The sequence below is a fragment of the Stegostoma tigrinum genome, chromosome 2 (assembly GCF_030684315.1).
Source record: "Stegostoma tigrinum isolate sSteTig4 chromosome 2, sSteTig4.hap1, whole genome shotgun sequence".
Lineage (NCBI taxonomy): Eukaryota > Metazoa > Chordata > Chondrichthyes > Orectolobiformes > Stegostomatidae > Stegostoma > Stegostoma tigrinum.
In genome coordinates, this window is record NC_081355.1 from 47072231 (window position 1) to 47090488 (window position 18258).

Genomic DNA, 18258 nt, shown 5'->3' on the forward strand with positions numbered 1-18258 from the left:
TTTAATTTTCCCAACATTGACTGGGATTCACTCAGTGTTAGGGGTCAAGATGGAGCAGAATTTGTAAGGTGTGTCCAGGAAGGTTTTCTAGAGCAATATGTATGTAGTCCAACTCGGGAAGGGGCCATACTGGACCTGGCGTTGGGGAATGAACCCGGCCAGGTGGTTGATATTACAGTTAGGGGACTACTTTAGAAATAGCGACCACAATTCCGTAAGTTTTACAATGCTCATGGACAAGGATAGGAGTGGTCCTAAAGGAAGAGTCTAACCTGAGGGAAGGCCAACTGTACCAAGATTCGGCTGGATCTGAGGAATGTAGATTGGGAGAAGCTGTTTGAAGGTAAATCCACATTTGATATATGGGAGGCTTTTAAGGAGAGGTTGATTAGCGTGCAGGAGAGACATGTTCCTGTGAAAGTGAGGAACAGAAATGGCAAGATTAAGGTACCATGGATGACAGGTGAAATAGTGAGACTAGCCAAGAGGAAAAAGGAAGCATATATGAGGTCTAGGCGACTGAAGACAAACGAAGCTTTGGAAGAATATGGGGAATGTAGAAGGAATCTGAAACGAGGGATTAAGACGGCTAAGAGAGGACATGAGATATTGCTGGCAAACATGGTTAAGGAAAATCCCAAAGCCTTTTATTCATATATAAAGAGCAAGAGGGTAACTAGAGAAAGGATTGGCCCACTTCAGGACAAAGAAGGAAAGTTATGCACTGAGTCAGAGAAAATGGGTGATATTCCTAACGAGTACTTTGCACCGGTATTCACCAAGGAGAGGGACATGACAGATGTCGAGGTTAGGGATAGATGTTTGCTTACTCTAGGTCAAGTTGACATAAGGAAGGAGGAAGTGTTGGGTATCCTAAAAGACATTAAGGTGGACAAGTCCCCAGGTCCGGATGGGATCTATTCCAGGTTGCTGAGGGAAGCGAGAGAGAAAATAGCTGGGGCTTTAACAGATATCTTTGCAGCATCCTTAGACACGGGTGAGGTCCCGGAGGACTGGAGATTTGCTAATGTTGTCCCCTTGTTTAAGAAGGCTAGTAAGGATAATCCAGGTAATTATCGACCGGTGAGCCTGGCATCAGTGGTTGGGAAGCTACTGGAGAAGATACTGAGGAATCGGATCTATTCCCATTTGGAAGAAAATGGGCTTATCAGTGAACGACAACATGATTTTGTGCAGGGAAGGTCATGCCTTACCAACTTAATAGAATTCTTTGAGGACGTGACAAAGTTGATTAATATGGGAAAGACTGTAGATGTCATATACATGGACTTCAGTAAGGCGTTTGGTAAGGTTCCCCATGGCAGGCTAATGGAGAAAGTGAAGTCACATGCGGTCCACGGTGTGCTAGCTAGGTGCATAAAAAAAAACTGGCTAGGCAACAGGAGACAGAGTAGTAGTAGTAGTGGTAGTGGTAGTGGTAGTGGGTTTCTCAAATTGGAGACCTGTGGCCAGTGGTGTTCCACAGGGATCTGTGCTGGGACCACTGTTGTTTGTGATATACGTAAATGATTTGGAGGAAGGTGTAGGTGGTCTGATCAGCAAGTTTGCAGATGACACGAAGATTGGTGGAGTAGCAGATAGTGAAGGAGACTGTCAGAGATTACAGCAGAATATAGATAGACTGGAGAGTTGGGCAGATAAATGGCAGATGGAATTCAATCCGGGCAAATGCGAGGTGATGCATTTTGGAAGATCGAATTCAAGGGCGAACGATACAGTAAATGGACAAGTCCTAGGGAAAACTGACGAACAGAGAAATCTGGGTGTTCAGGTCCATTGTTCTCTGAAGGTGGCAATGCAGGTCAATAGGGTGGTCATTGAGGTTAGGGATAGATGTTTGCTTACTCTAGGTCAAGTTTACGTAAGGAAAGAGGAAGTGTTGGGTTTCCTAAAAGACATGAAGGTGGACAATCCCCTGGTCTGGATGGGATCAAGAAGGCACACGGCATGCTTTCCTTCATCGGACGGGGTATTGAGTACAAGAGTTGGTAGGTCATGTTGCAGTTGTATAAGACTTTGATTCGGCCACATTTAGAGTACTGTGTACAGTTCTGGTCACCACATTACCAAAAGGATGTGGACGCTTTGGAGAGGGTGCAGAGGAGGTTCAACAGGATGTTGCCTGGTATGGAGGGTGCGAGCTATGAAGAGAGGTTCAGTAGATTAGGATTATTTTCATTAGAAAGACGGAGATTGGGGGGGACCTGATTGAGGTCTACAAAATCATGAGGGCTACAGACAGGGTGGATAGCAAGAAACTTCTTCCCCCAGAGTGGGGGGCTCAATTACTCGGGGTCATGAGTTCAAAGTGAGAGGAAGAAAGTTTAAGGGAGATGTGTGTGGGAAGTTCTTTACGCAGAGGGTGTGGGTGCCTGGAACGCGTTGCCAGCGGAGGTGGTAGATGCAGACACGTTAGCATCTTTTAAGATATATTTGGACAGGTACATGAACGGGCAGGGAGCAAATGGACACAGGCCATTTGAAAATAGATGACAGGTTCGACAGAGGATCTTGATTGGCACAGGCTTGGAGGGCCAAAGGGCCTGTTCCTGTGCTGTAATTTTCTTTGTTCTTCGTTGTAAATTTAGCAATTATTGGTCCTCTTTACCCAAATCTCAACACTTGCTCAAGAGTGAAACACTTACCTCAGAGTATGCCAATGTTATTTGTTCATATAAACCTTGGTGATGGTGAATAGAATCTTCCAGATCCTGTAGTTCTGAAGGAAGCTCGACCTCTCCACAAGCCTTACACCATGAATCCACATTGCTCATGTACTGGGAAATAGAAATTTATGGTCAATGATAGATACCAGTTTTTAGAACTTTATTCCAAAAGCGTTCTTGGTAATAAATTTGGCTGGTTGATGTCATTTACTTGGGCTGTATCGATTACCAGGGAGCAGGTAGAAACTGCATTTTGGTATTCTTCAATGATACTAACCACTGCTAGAAGCAGCACCACACAAACAAATGACCCTGTCCTTGCATTTCATACGTTCTTGCTCAAAATAAATGCGACATTTGCTGCTTTTATAACGTTAAAACATTCTCCAATAGCATTTAAGTAAGTCAGGGCGCACTTTTACAACTTCAGGAATGAAAGATTTCATGAAGTATATGTGTAGTCTTTTGAGAGGCGACTCTTAAGCAAACACTGGATAAGTTCAAATAGATTTTAATTTGAAAGCTCCAGGATTTTGCATTCCTACCTGCAACAAACGTCATTGCTCCTGGCCTCATCCACATAGCCGTGGAAGCGGAGTCATTAGTGACATTTAAGCGACTGCTGGACATGTACATGGACAGCAGTGAATTGAGGGGAATGTAGGTTAGGTTATTTTATTTTTGGATTAAGATTATTCCACAGCACCACATCGTGGGCCGAAGGGCCTGTACTGTGCTGTACTTTTCTATGTTGTATGGCCCTGTATGATAATCTGTTTCAAGCATTCAATTTGTTTAAATTAAGTCTCACACACTCTGTGGAAAAGCATGCCATGGTCACGCAACCGATTGCATTTAGAAGGTTCTCCTCATTTGATGACTATTTCAGAGTGACAGCCTCTCATCACAAATCAAAGAAAATATATATTCCTTATTCATTACAAAAATTTTCATCATGCAAATAAAAATCTGCACAAATGCCTTTTCGCCTTTATTGCTCAATAATTTTTCCCATTATTGGTACACTTCACAATGACTAGTTATTCTGTTTCTCACATCTGTTGAATTTATTCTATTCAATTTATGGCTTTTGATGATCCTCAATTTATAGGAGATGTACTGACAAACCAATAAGTAGAAGCAATTTATTGATAATTTACTTTGTTAAACCTCTATCAGGTCTCTCCAGTTTATTTAAAAATCTCTTTACATTGCTATTATTACCTCAGTGAATCGCTTCTTAATCATAGCATTCTTCCTAAATTGAGATATCCAAATTATTAGCATTTCTCTTTACTGACATACTCTCTCATTCTAGATATGGGCAGCAAGGTGGCTCCGTGGTAAGCACTGCCCGGAACCAGGTTTAATTCCAGTCTCCGGCAACTGTGGGATGCTCTTCAGAGGGGGCGGTGTGGAATTCTTGGGCCAAATGGCCCGTTTCTGCATAGTAGGGATTCTATGCTGTATCTAAAACCTAGATTCCTGTATGCCCTTTGAAACCTTAATCTACACCGTCCCACTTTTAAGATTCTAGCCCATTGAGAGGCTGCTCTTTTAGGTAAAATTTGGTTGAGTTTATATAGATGTCAATTAAGAGCTCCAGTATTTTGGTATTCCCGGAGAGTTTGATGTATGGCACCAAACCACTGATCCACTCCCACTTGTAACAACTTGCATATCTGAACCTCTAAGTGTTCCCGCTATTCTAACAATTAATGTTTCTTTATTTTCCACCCAAAATGTAGTATCTTACATTCTGGCATTAGTCATCCCTGGTTTGATGGCCACCACTAGATACATTTTCCCCTCCTCTCCCTTGTCAGCCTTCTATGGGGACTGCTCCCTCAGGGACACCATGGTCTACAATTCTTCTAATCCCAACAACGGCAACACCCAAATGGCACCTTTCCATTCAATCACAGATGCTGTAACCCCTGCCCGTTTACTTCTAACCTCCTCACTATCTAAGCCCCAGACACACCTTCTCTGACCCAATATGCCTGTGCTTCATTCAATCTAGTTTACTGTATTTCCTGCTCACAATGCAGTCTCCTCTACACTGGAGAGGCAAAATGCTGACTGGGTGACTGCAATGCAGAACACTACACTGTCTGCAAAAATATTTCCAACCTTCTGTTTGCACACTACCATGTTCCTTGACCTATATGTACGTCTCAGGCTTATTGCAGTGCTCCAGCAAAGCTCAGCGCAAGCCAGAAGAACAGCAGCTCATTTTCTGCTTAGGTACCCTACAGCCTTGAGGACTCGAGTTTAATAATTTCAGTGCCTGAGCACGTTCATCCACGCCCTTCCTGCATCCCACACACCAAGTCTCATCGTCACGTGGGCTGCTTTCACACAGCCAAGCCATTTTCACCCACTAATGGTCTCTGTTAGCAGCACTTATTTCTCCTGACTCACCATTATCTATTCCTTTGTTCTGCCCAACTGTTGTTCTCTTTGGCCTCCATCTCCACCTATTCTTTACACCTTCCTCTCCACCCACCATTTTCAGCATACATGCCAACCTTTCTCTTGCTACAATCTGTTCTGAAGAAAGGTCAATGGGCCTAAAGTGTTGACTTTGATTTCCCTCCACAAATGTTGCCAGAGCTGTTAAGTTTCACCAGCTATTTCTGTTTTTGCATTAAATGTGATACTCTGTTTTTGTCCTTTGACCAACTTAACTTATCATTTCTACCACATCCCGTTAAGTGATTTACCTATATTAATGTACCTTCTTTCTAGAAGCATTCAAATGCTACTTTATTTACATTAATCAACTCAATTTTATTTTCTGAAAGAACTCATTGTTGGACACAAATATCCTTTTTAATACAAATTGGATGCTCTGAATTTTATTCTGCCTTCTAAACCATTACATACTACCAATGTCAGACTTACTAATCTATAGATATCTGGCTTATCACTTTTCCCTTTGGTGATCAATCTTCTAAGTTACCAAAACAGGAAATACTGGAGAAACTTGGCAGGTGTGGTTACATTCATTGAGAGGGAAACAGAGTTAAGATTGAGTCCCATACGATGTCCCACTACGATGTGTTTACCATACACTGAAGCATATAACCTAATGAGTTTTGCAGTAGAAATTTCCAGCGCAGTGTAAATCATGACATTGAAAATGCAAACTGCCTGTGGACACAAAAAGTTTCATTCATTTGTGGCCTTCTGAGTACAAATACACTGTAGAGGGATCGTTATGACTAACCCTCCAGTCCTCTGGTATTATCCACTCTTCCAAGATGAACTGAAAAACTTTGGGCAGAGCCACTTCATTTCCTCTCTGACAGGTCTTCACAGTGTGGGAAGTATCCTGCCAAAGATCTTTCTACTTAGATTTCACTGCGTTTTTGAAACAAAAAATCTGTAAATAGCCTTCCCATTTCCCTCCTCTCCTTTTATCAATGCCACTACCACACCCTTTTATGAAATATGAGGCAAACTACAAAATGTGGAGGTTGTTCAAGGAACAGTTGCTACAAGTACTGGATCGGTTTGTCCCAGAGGCAAGGAATGGATGGTAAGGTGAAGGAACCTTGGATGACATGTGGAACATCTAGTCAAGAGGAAGAAGGAAGCAAGGATCAGACAGAGCTAGAAGGGGGTATGAGAAAACCTTGGCAGGTAGGATCAAGGGAAACCCCAAGGCGTTCTATGCTTATGTGAGGAACAAGATGATGGCCAGAGTGAGGGCAGTGTCAATCAGGGATAGTGGAAGGAACTCGTGCGTAGAGTCAGAGAGATAGGTGAGGTCCTTCACGAATACTTTGCTTCAGTATTCACTGGTGAGACGGGCCTTGACGTCTGTGAGGACAGTATGAAACAGGCAGACGTGTTCAAACAGGTTGATGATAGGAAGAAGGATGTGCTAGAAATTTTGAACAACATGAGGATAGATACTCATAGATAGAATGATACTGTTTCATGGGAGGCAGTGCAAAAAAGGTTCACTAGGATGATCCCAGGTATGGAGAAATTAAGTTATGACCGAAGGCTAAACAGGTTGGGGACTCTATTTGCCACAGTTTATAACTATGAGAGGTGATCTTGTTGAAGGATTCTTGAAGGGATCAACAGGATAAACACTAAGAGGATGTTCTCCCCCATGAACAGTCTAGGACGAGCAGGGATCGTCTCTGAATAAAGGGACAACAGTTTGAGACTGAGATGAGGAGGAATTTCTTTTCACAGATGGTTGGAAATCTTTGGAAGTCCTTTTCACAGAGCAGCGTGGGGCAGAGTCCTCGTGTATATTTAAGACAGAGGTAGACAGATTCTTGATCCTTCGGAGAAGAAAGGATTACGGACAAAACACAGCTAAGTGCATATGAGGATTGCCAAATCAGCCATGATCTTAATGAATGGTGAAGCAGGTTCAAGAGGCTGAACAGCCTACTGCTATTCCTATCTTTTATGGCCTAAATTGTGCTTCTTTCATCTCCAGATCCCGAATGCACACAATCCCCAGCAAACCAATGTGAGTGGACAGACAAGTCCACATGACTCTTGCCCTCTGCAACACCTAATCTATTAAAAAAAGGCTGAATATTGGTGGTCATTTTATTTTTCAATGACTCAAACAAAATTATCAACAAGGTGATCATTCTTCATTGCTAAAAAATGCAAAGTATTATGATCCTTTTGAAGACAAACCTTATGAATATCCAATTTATTTTGTGCCCCTATTTTTTAATTTTAATTGGGTTTGATGTGTCAAAAAATGTTACAATCTAACAAGCAGAATGGCAGTTTCCTTTTGTGGGAAAATCTAGGATCAGAGGTCATAATTTCAGAGTAACAGGTTGCACATTTAAGACACTCTCAAAGGTGAATCTGTGGAATTCTTTATCACAGAGGGCTGTTGAGGGTGAGCCATTACGTATATTTAAATGTGATACAGACTGTTACTTAATCAGTCTGAGAATCAAGGGTTGTTGGGAAAAGGCCAGAAAATGGAGTCGAACCATGAGATCAGCCAAGATCTCATTAAACGGCAGGACTGAATGGCATACTTCCGCTCCTACGTCTAAGGTCTTATTGTCGTAATTAAAATATAGTGATTAATAACATAGACGTCAATATGCTAGTCAACCTTTGAAACCTTGACAAATTCCTTCAAAAACATGGCTTGACATATATACTGGGTATAAGCGTAAATTGCTGCAGTGGGTGTGCATGGTCTCCATTTTGCCATTCAGCACCCGGAGTCCACTCTGTGGCATATCTTGAACTCCCAAACGTCTCTGCAAACAACTTAAGTCACTTGATTAATCCCTTAAGCTCTGTTATAAGGTGATAGGGTAAAACATTCATCCATGGTTTGAAAAGTGGAAGGTGACACCAATGTAAATATAGTATGTCATGGTTAAAATGATGAGTCACCTCATATCGCATATGCAGAAACATCAGTGGAAGCTGAAAATATAGTCATGGTACATTGACTTGACTTACACATCACAATCTATAGTATTCAAACCAACAATATCATTGCATCATGTCATTTGCCAGGTGAATACAAGATTACTTGGTCTCTGATCAGGAAATTTACTAAACAAGAAACAGATATTCAACAAACTAAATTGTTGTGAAAGTTTCCTAATTTGACGCCAGTGTTGTACTGAAGGTTTGACTGCTGAAGTGCATTAAACTAGAATCTAGTCTGCCTTCTTAGGTTGACGGATCAGATTCAATGGGCTATTCAAAAAGGAAAGTTCAAACAAATATTTAATTTTTCAGGCATTATTACTAAAATACTTTGGTTGTGTAAAGTATGAAGGAGAAATTTAGAAGTTGTATAACAAGTATTTAGGTTTAGCCTGCGATGAGTTAAGATAAACAACTGGCCCTGTGTTTCATCAGTACTGTATTTATGGTATTATCAGCTCAGATCTGCAATTTAATAAGCCTATTTAATATCATCGTCCACTTTTACATATAAATGTCATCTCGTTGACTATGATTCAGATGCTAACACACATAGCATTGTCATTGGCAACTGTGTTCTACTGGCAAAGTGCGCTATTAAGTCAAATAAGTTAAATCCTTACAATTAACAGCGACAAAAATGACAGAAAGTCATCTTTAAATTCCTTCCATGGGATAAAACATTGGATGAGTGAGCCTGTTGCTTCAAAATTATTAAGATAGCTCCCATGACACTGCTCACCACAAGTCAAATGCTGTTTTTTTAAAAATCAAGATAAAAGCATTAATCCTTCAACTGCAAAGCATATAATTCGATTGTTAATTTAGTAATTGTCTATAACATTAAAGTTATAAAATTTAACCCCGTAAATGGGCATACTTTTATTTACTAATGACATGGGTTGGCCGGCATTTATCGCCTGATCCTATTTGCTCTCAAACTGAGTGGTGTAGACTCATAGAATTCCTGAAGTCAAAGTTAATGTCAAGCTCAAAGAAAAGACGTATAGTTGTGAAACGATAGATCAATGGTCAAAAGATTGGACTGGATATTAAAAAAAGCAAAGAATTACAAAAAGATTAACAGAGGCAAAAAGTTAGAGCTCCTGAGAAAGGTAGCCAAAATCATCAAAACAAATTGGAAAGGTTTCTTCAAGTACTTAAAAAAAAGTACTTTAAAATAAAGTGCCAATGTGACATAAAATGAGGCTGTAATCAGTAATATGGGATAAGGAGGTTGCCGGTGAATTATAAAGAATTTAGAAATATGACAGGTACGTTATTGCAACATCTAAGATTACTAGGGGATTTGACCAGAAAGGTTGTTTTCCCTTATCACAAAGTCTACAACTAAAGGACATAATCTCAGAATTAGGGGTTGCATACTGAAGACTGAGATGAAGAGGAATTTATTCTTTCAAATGGTAGTGAACCTGTGGAAGTTTTAACTGCATGGGGCAGTCAAGGTTGTATTATTAAGAATATCCAAGGGCTGGGATCAACGGGATTTTAATCAGTAAGGAAATCAAGGGTTATTGGGAAAAGGCAGGAAAATGGAGTTCAGGATTATCAGAACAACCGTGATCCGGAAAAATGTAATTACCAGGGAAATAGCATTGAATAAACTGACCTAACAGCGAGGTGACAAGTAGCTTGTTGGATTTCATCCTGGGGTCTTAAAGAAATAGTTAGTATGAGAGTTAATGCCTTGGTTTTAATTTTCCAAAACTCAGTTGATTGAAGGAAGGCTACTCAAGGATGGAAATAGCTAATGTAACTCTGAAAAAGGGATAGAGATAGAAGGTAGGAAACTACAAGCCAGTTAGCTTAACATCTGTCATGAAGAAAATGTTCTAATCTTTTGTCAATAAAGATGTTACAGCAGGGCACTTTTAGAATTTCAAGATAATCAGGCAGAGTCTACATGGTTTTATCATGTTTAACTCACTGGAGTTCATTGAAGAAGCAACTTGTGCTGTGGATTAAGGGGGAACCAGTGGCTGTATTGAATTTAGATTTCAGAAGGCATCTGAAAAGGTGGCACAACAAAGGTTATTGCAGAAAATAAAAGCTCGTGGTAGTGGAACTAACACTGGTATGGATAGAATAATGGCTATCTAACAGGAAGCAAGAAGTAGGAATAAAGGGATCTTTTTCAAGCTGGCAGGATGTCATGTGAGGTCTGACACAGAGGTCAGTGCTGGGCTTTTAACTGTTTACAATTCATGTAAATAATGTGGATGTAGGAACCAAAGGTATGGTAGCTAAATTTGCTGATGACACAAAGATAGGTAGGAAAGCAAATTGTAAAGAGGACATAAACAGCCCACAAAGAAATTTAGATAGGTTAAGTGGATGGGCAAAGAGCTGACAAATGGAGATTTAATGTGGCAAAGTGTGAAATTGTCCATTTTTCCAATAAGAATACAGAAGGAAGGCGGTGATCCAAAAGGTGAGAGGTTGCAGAGAGATCTGGGTGTTCTGGTGCATAAATGCTCAGAAGGTTAGTATGTAGGTACAGCAAGTAATTTGGAAAGCTGATAGAAAGTTATGTTTTACTGCAAGAGGAACTGAATAAACAAGTAGGGAGATTATGCTTCAAATATACAGCATCTCGAGTACTGTATCCAGTACTATCACAGCACTTAGCGAAGGATGTGAATACGCTGGAAGCAGTTCAGAGAAGGTTTACTGGGCAAACATCTGGAATAAGCAGATTGCCTTAGGGCTCATTACAGAGTAAACATCAGGGTGCCAAAAGTAAAGACAGTGAAGGGAAACGGAGTAAATACAAATGGGAAGAATTGGAAATACACAGCAAGTCTAGCAGCATATGTGACAGACAAACAGAGATATGACATTAACAGACACCATGTAAAAGGATTAATGCTCTATATAATGAACACTTAATTCCGAGGCTGTTGTACGTATCAGTTCTCGTATCAATTACTGTTGAAAATACCCAGGTTTACAAACATTTTCCAACAAGCCTAATATGGTGAATTACCAGATAACTGGGAGAACGGTACGAAACAGATTGCAGCTTCCAAAGGCAGTTAGTGAGCATGTTTAGTTAACTGAATTGATGGAGGTCATCCCAAACACGTATTCAATGTAATCATTCCATTGTTTTATGAACAACATGCAACGAAAATAACAATACAAACACCGTCCTTTCATCAACGGTAATAGCGATCTTTAATCATTACCTACAGCATACTCTTTAAAAATAAATCTGAAATTAGTTGATATCCCTTGCAAGGTTAGGAGATCATGCCACTGAGAAGTGGACCTGAAATTTGAAATGATTTACAACCATTCTTAGATTAGAAGAATTTGCAAGAAATAATATTGTCCTAAATTTTTTTGGTGCAGGAATGTTTCAGTATTAATCTAAACTTGTCCAAATTAAATTTTCTGACTCAACAAGAACTTATCCATTGCACAAAGTATACAGAATATTTAGCAATTTAATTACTTGTGGCGCACTGACCATATAAACAGCAGTTATACATATTGTGAGCATTTACTTACTTGTTCCGCCTTCTGATGAAAGACAGCAGACATATCAAGCAAGGTGCTACGTTCATCCAGTGCTGCTGCAAATGCTTTCCACTCCAGGTCCAGCTGATTGGCAATCTGCTTGATTTGCTGAGAGGCATAATGGTTAGATTCCAGTAAACGATTGGCCACTGACATTATGCGGTTGATGTTTACATATACATTCTGTGGAAAAACACAAAATAATTTGTCTAATGAACAATCCATATCCAAATGGAAGGCAGCTTGAATAGGTGCAAAATTGCATGAAATGCATCTTAACATTGAAAAGTTTATGTACTCTGAAAGAATGTGAATTTAATTGTCTACCTTTTTTTAAACAAAGGCAGGGAACTAAATTATTAAATGTAAATTTCTTTTTTGTTAACTGAAATTGACACCTCTATAGATAACAAGGCTACTTAAACATTTTATCAGATAGCCCACAGAACCTTACTTCAGATTAGCAACTAAAGTAGTTAGTTAGTTAGTGTTAGAATATAACAGGCTTTCTCTGAACAGACAACTGTGTTTTTACAGTGAAGTCAAATATTAAGCACACCTCACCATTGTAATTGTGCTAATAAAGTCTGAACATCCACTACAACCCTGTGGTTCCGTCAATCAAAATCAAGACCTGATGCAAATGTTAGGAATCTTTGTAGTGTACTTTTGAAATGGGTCCCTACTGAAAATATTAAAACACGCACACCAGCTACTACTATACAATGAAAGCAACAAGTGTGACTAAGTTCCAAGCTGTGTATCGAAAGAAATGAGTACGTTCTGATATAAAAGTAATTATTACAATTAATATTAGTAAATCACTTTGAAAAACCGTGCAACAATTGATTATGGCATAGAAACAACATTACTAGGCAGACTGAAAACAACAGCAAAAATTATTGGACAGCCCAAAACATTACCCTTTGCGATAAACTGGTGATGCCTCCTACATTTAAATCAACAGCACTACCTCCCGGAAATTAGAGAACACAGAAACATCAAGACAAAACATGGAGACAGAAAGCCCAAGGATGAAAAAAATGGAACAGAGAAAGCAAACAAAGAGACAGTAGCATAACAGCATTAAGATGGAAAAACTAGAACACCCAAAAGTTATAAAACAATGAAGCTAATTTTTGTTATCTATTTTGAACATTTCCATTTAATACCCACAGTCCGCATATGATATCAAAATGGATCAGAATTATACCATATTTCAGTATTCCAACTATCTAACTAGAATGTCAACCACTATTGGGTTCAATTTAAGGTGATCTTGGGATGGCAATTATACTTTACTGTACCATTTAAAACATGCTACTTTGTTAAAAATCTGGGTTCCAAACTAAAGCATATGCATTTGATATTACAATTGATGTAAACTTATATCAATCATGTATTTTTGTTTATTCATCCACAGGTTGTGGGCATCATTGACTAGGCCAGCATTCACTGCTTATCACTAACTGCCCATTGGGAAAAACTGTAATAGAAACCTTTAAAAAAAACATTAAGGTCTTGCAGTTTTACCATTAAACACTGAATTCCTCCTCTATTCTCTCCTAAAACAGACTGCTTCCTGTTTCTCTCCATTAAATTTTATACGACCAATCTACTAACCTTTGTCCTACTGGAAATGCCTCCAATTGTCTTCACAAGTAAATAATTTATTTGAAAAAAAGAGAATATGCACACTAAAAAGAGGGAGACCAAGAAAGAGGAGCTATGATATGAACTGTCTGTATCTCTCCAAACCAAAAGATAAACTTTGATTAGCTATTTTCTTCCTACACTTAACCTCTTATCCATGCTGGCATACTCCACTGCATTTGCACAACTCAGTTATTTCCTCCAAGAATTCAAACTCCTCGAATGTATAACTCAGGTTTACAACACCATTGTGGCTACTTTTAAAGTACAACTTTCTTATTTGACATTTTTTAAATCCAAATTACAGCCACTTGAACATCTGTCATTACTAAACAGCGGCTGATATAACAGCTTCATCCTTTGAGGTCATAAGTTTTCTGTTTCTACTATTTCATAATGCAAGGCATTAAGGTCCAGTCTCACAGAACAAGGCAGGTTTACAACACAGAAAGGAGCCATTAAAGCTACACTTCAAGCCAGCTCGTTGTACAAAAAGTCAAAAACACTCCCATTGCCTCATGTCTCTGCAAGAAACTGTCCCCTGCGTGCAACAATTAACCAAATCCCTTTGTAAGGATGTAGATCATAAAAATTCCTTCTAATAAAATATGCCTTCCTCCAACAACATTTTAATTTCTCCTCATTGTCTTTAATTTGACAGCCATGAATCACGAACACCGACTTCATAACAAGAGAAATAATAACAGAAATAATGAAATAAAATGTCTCCACTACTCTGGGAAAAAGATCTCAGCAATTCACCCTAACTATGACCTCATGATTTTATAAATCTCTGTAAGGTCACCTGTCAGCCTCCAATGTTCCTTGGAAAATAGCCCCAGCCTATTCAGCTTCTCCTTATAGCTCAAACCCTGCAACCCTAGCAACATGCTTGTAAATTTTCAGAGACAGCAAGACCTGCAGGTGCTGGAGTCAGCGTCAATACAGTGTGGAGCTGGAGGAATTCAGCAGGTCAGGCAACATTGGAGGAGGAGCAGAAAAGTCAACATTGCGGGTTTATGTAAATAATTTGCAAGTAAATATAGGAAGTATGGTTCGTAAGTTTGCAGATAACACCAAAATAAGTGGCTTAGTGGACATCAAAGGTTACCTCAGAGCAAAACAGGATCTTGATCTGATGGGCAAACAGGCCTTGGAACGGCAGATAGAGGTTAGAGGTTAATTTGGATAAATGCATAGTGGTGCACTTTGGCCAGGTGAATCAGGGCAGGACTTAATTCACTTAATTCTAAGGTCCTGGGAAGTGTTGCTGAACAAAGAGGCTTGTGGTGCAGACTTTCAGTTCCTTGAAAGTGGAGTTGCTTGTAGACAGGGTGGTGAAGGTGGCGTTTGGAATGCTTGTCTTATTTGATCAATGCATTGAGTATCAGAGGCCACACTGTGGGTGTACAGGACATTGGTTAGGTTACTTTTGGAATACTGTGTTCAATCCTGATCTCCCTGCCATAGCAAGGATGTTGTAAAACTTGAAAGGGTTCAGAAAAGATTTACAGTCCTCCAGGGTTGGAGGGTTTGAGCTGTAGGGAAAGGCTGAATAGGCTGCGGCTATTTTCCCTGGAGCTTTGGAGGTGCAGGGGCAACATTAGAGATTTATAAAATCATGAGGGGTATGGATAGTGTGAATAGCCAAGGTCTTTTCCTTAGGATAGGGGAGTTTTAAACTAGGTGTGAGGCAGAAGATTTAAAAGAGACCCAAGGGGCAATTTTCTACTACAGAGGGTGGTGAGAGTGCATGGAATGAGCTTCCTGAGGTGGTGATGGAGGCTGGTATAATAATACTAAAGGGTATCAGCATGGGTACACGAATATGAAAAGGTTTAGAAAGATATGGGCCAAATGCTGACAAATGGGACCAGATCAGTTCAAGATATCTGGTCAGCAAGGATGTACTGGACAGAAAGGTCTATGCTGCACATCTCCGTGACTCACTAACATTCCTCCTAGATTCACATCCAAATCATTTATATACATGACAAAAATTAGTGGACCTGGCACAGATTCTTGCAGCACCTCCAGTCCGAAAAATAACCTTTCACCGTCAACTGTCTCCTACCTTCAAGCTAATTTTGTCTCCAAATGGCTACCTCTCCCTGGATTCCACGTAATGTAACTTTATTAACTATTCCACCATGTGGAACCTTGTCCAACACCTTGTTAACGTCGATACAGACAAGAACCAAAAGAACTGTGGATGCTGTAAATCAGGAACAATAACAAAGTTGCTGGAAAAGCTCAGCAGGTCTGGCAGCATCTGTGGAGGAGAGAACAGTTCTGAGGAAGGGTCACTGGACCAGAAGTGTGAACTCTGTTTTCTCTTCCACTGATGTTGCCAGAACTGCTGAGCTTTTTCAGCAGCTTTTTTTTTGTTCTTTCTATACAGACAAGGTTGACTGTTCTGCCTTCATCAAGAGTTAGTAAGGACTGCCGATGCTGCAGTCAGAGATAACACAGTATGGAGCTGGAGGAACACGGCAGACCAGGCAGCATCAGAGGAGCAGGAAAATTGACGAGGAAACTTTTCTGCTCCTCTGATGCTGCCTGGCCTGCTGTGTTCCTCCAGCTCCGCACTGTGTTATCTCTGCCTTCATCAATCTTCTTTGTAAATTTTGCAAATAAAACTCAATCAAATTAGTGACACATGATTTCCCGCACAAAAAGCCATGTTCTCAATCCCAAATCAGTACTTGCATTTCCAAATACATGTAAAATCCTGTCCCTCAGAATCCCCTGCAACAACTTACCCACCACTGAAGTCAGGCTCACCAGTCTATTGTTTGCTGGCTTTTCCTTACCACCTTTCTTAAACAAAGGCACTAGATTAGCCACCCTCCAGTTTTCTGGCACCTCCCTGCTTGAAGGTCTTAAACTGCGCCTCCTTAAACTACAACTTCCTGGTTATTAAAGCATTTTTCCTGCATTTATTCTGTCTAGCCCAGTTAAAATTTGGTAAGCTTCTATGAGATCCCCCCTTCATTCTTGTATACGCCAGTAAATATTGTCCTAACCTATCCAGTCCCTCTTCATTATTCAGTCCTGCCATCTCAGGAATTAGTTTTGTGACTGGGAGGAAGAATCTCGAACTAGAAAGGTTCAAAATTGATAAGGGAGTAGTGTTGGACACACTGGTGATAACTTAAAGTTAACAAGACACTGGAACAGAATGAAATGCTTCCAATGCATGTTAAAAATGTGACGGCGGTAAGTGGAGCGGCACTGGCTATAAATTTTCAGTCTGCCTTAGATTCAGAGGGAGTGCCAGAAGACTGGAAATTTACAAACATTATATAAACCTTGTTTCAAAACGGTTGTATGAATTGGTTGAGCAATTCCAGACTGTCAGGGCTGTTGAGAATAGTTGCTTTTTTGAAACTTGGCATACATATACACTGGCGTTCCCAAAGAGTCAGTTTGACAATCATTGCTTTTCTTAATATAGATTAATGATCCACAATGGGAAACGCAGGGCACAATTTGAAAATTTATACATTGTATAAAACCCGGAGATGTTGTCAAATATGAAAATGGTGATAAAGTTCAAGGAGATGCTGACAGACTGTTGGAAAGGGCAGGCACATAGGTTGAAACAAGGCATTCTTTAAAAAATTCATATCAATAACTCTCCCCTTCTTCCAAGAAACTATCAGAGCAAATGCAAGAGTACCAGATGATTGGTCACAGGTATTTAACTTTATTTCCCTCATCACAGATACTGCCAGACCTATTGAGTATTTACACTTCTCTCAGAAGAAATCACACAAAATGTTGTCAATCATTTACTTAAAAACTGGGGGAAAACCCAAAAAAAATGGCAATAATGAATAATTATATCAAACTTATTATCCAGGAGAAGGTTGTGAATGCTAACAGTACTTGGCAGTATAAATAACGCTGCTATAGGTATCAGCATGAGAATCTACAACTTTTAAAAGTGCACCTATAATAACACTTAGCTGCGTAAGTGACTGTGTCGCATCAATGATGAAGTCCAAACTGCCAGTGTACCTTACACATCTAAAACTATTTAAAATTGAACAGCAGTTGAATTGTGAAAGTTGTGGACATGAATGTCCGATTAAAGACACATTCCTAAGGTCCTATCATCTACTGAAAAAATAATGCAGATCCTTAAAAACATAGCAGTATCCTTCAAACAAAATACATTCCAGGCTTTTCATTTCTTAAAGCAACATCTACCTTTGAAAGATTTTCAAAACTGTAACCTACTCCATTAACACACAAACACATCCGTTGCGGTATTAGTTTCAATGTGTTTCAACAATTGCACCTCATTTTATACAGTAGGTGTTACATTTCTGCAAGAAATGGAATATTACCTTGAATCATTTCAGCATTTCTTGCCATTTGAAGTGTCTCAATTTTAATGGCGTTGAAAGGCACTTAACTCACTGCACAAAAGATTTCACATTAATTGACAACATTGTTCTGCAGGCACACAGATTTATGGGCAAATGTCTTGCTGTTGATCATAAGGAATGCTCAAACATAGTAACTTAATGAAAAACACAGGTTTGTTCAGATTTGAAATAACAGTTCTATCTAGATTCAGTACTATTATAAATGTGGCTGGCATGGCAGCATCTGTGGACATATGCCGCCAGACCTGCTGAGTACATCCAGCACTTTGTGTTAGTTTTTCTATCTTCCAGAATCCACAGTATTTTCTTTTATATTACAAATCCGTTCTTCCAGTTGAATAGAGTCACATCCGATATGGCAGCAACTCATACAGATCGCCAAATGTATTTATAGCGTCATACAGCATGGAAACAAAGCCTTCTGTTTCCCAAGCTAAACTAGTTCCACTCACCTGCAAATGGCCCATATCCCTATAAATCTTTCCTGTTCATGGGCCCATCTAAATGTCTTTTACATGTTGCTACTATAG

General features: G+C 39.6%; 1 protein-coding gene across 5 annotated transcripts in view; it reads right to left on the reverse strand.

Annotated features, from left to right (window-relative positions):
• Positions 1 to 18258, reverse strand: part of LOC125461125 (triple functional domain protein-like) — a 636773-nt gene that overhangs the window by 450105 nt on the left and 168410 nt on the right. For all 5 annotated transcript variants that reach the window (XR_007249410.2, XM_048549570.2, XM_048549543.2 and 2 more), the window contains 2 exons: positions 11670 to 11861; positions 2667 to 2798 (listed from right to left, as the gene is read on the reverse strand). Coding sequence is in view for 4 of the 5 variants with exons in the window: in XM_048549570.2 (XP_048405527.1) it covers positions 2667 to 2798; positions 11670 to 11861 (324 nt within the window). In the remaining variant the exon portion in view is untranslated. The remainder of the gene's footprint in view (positions 1 to 2666; positions 2799 to 11669; positions 11862 to 18258) is intronic.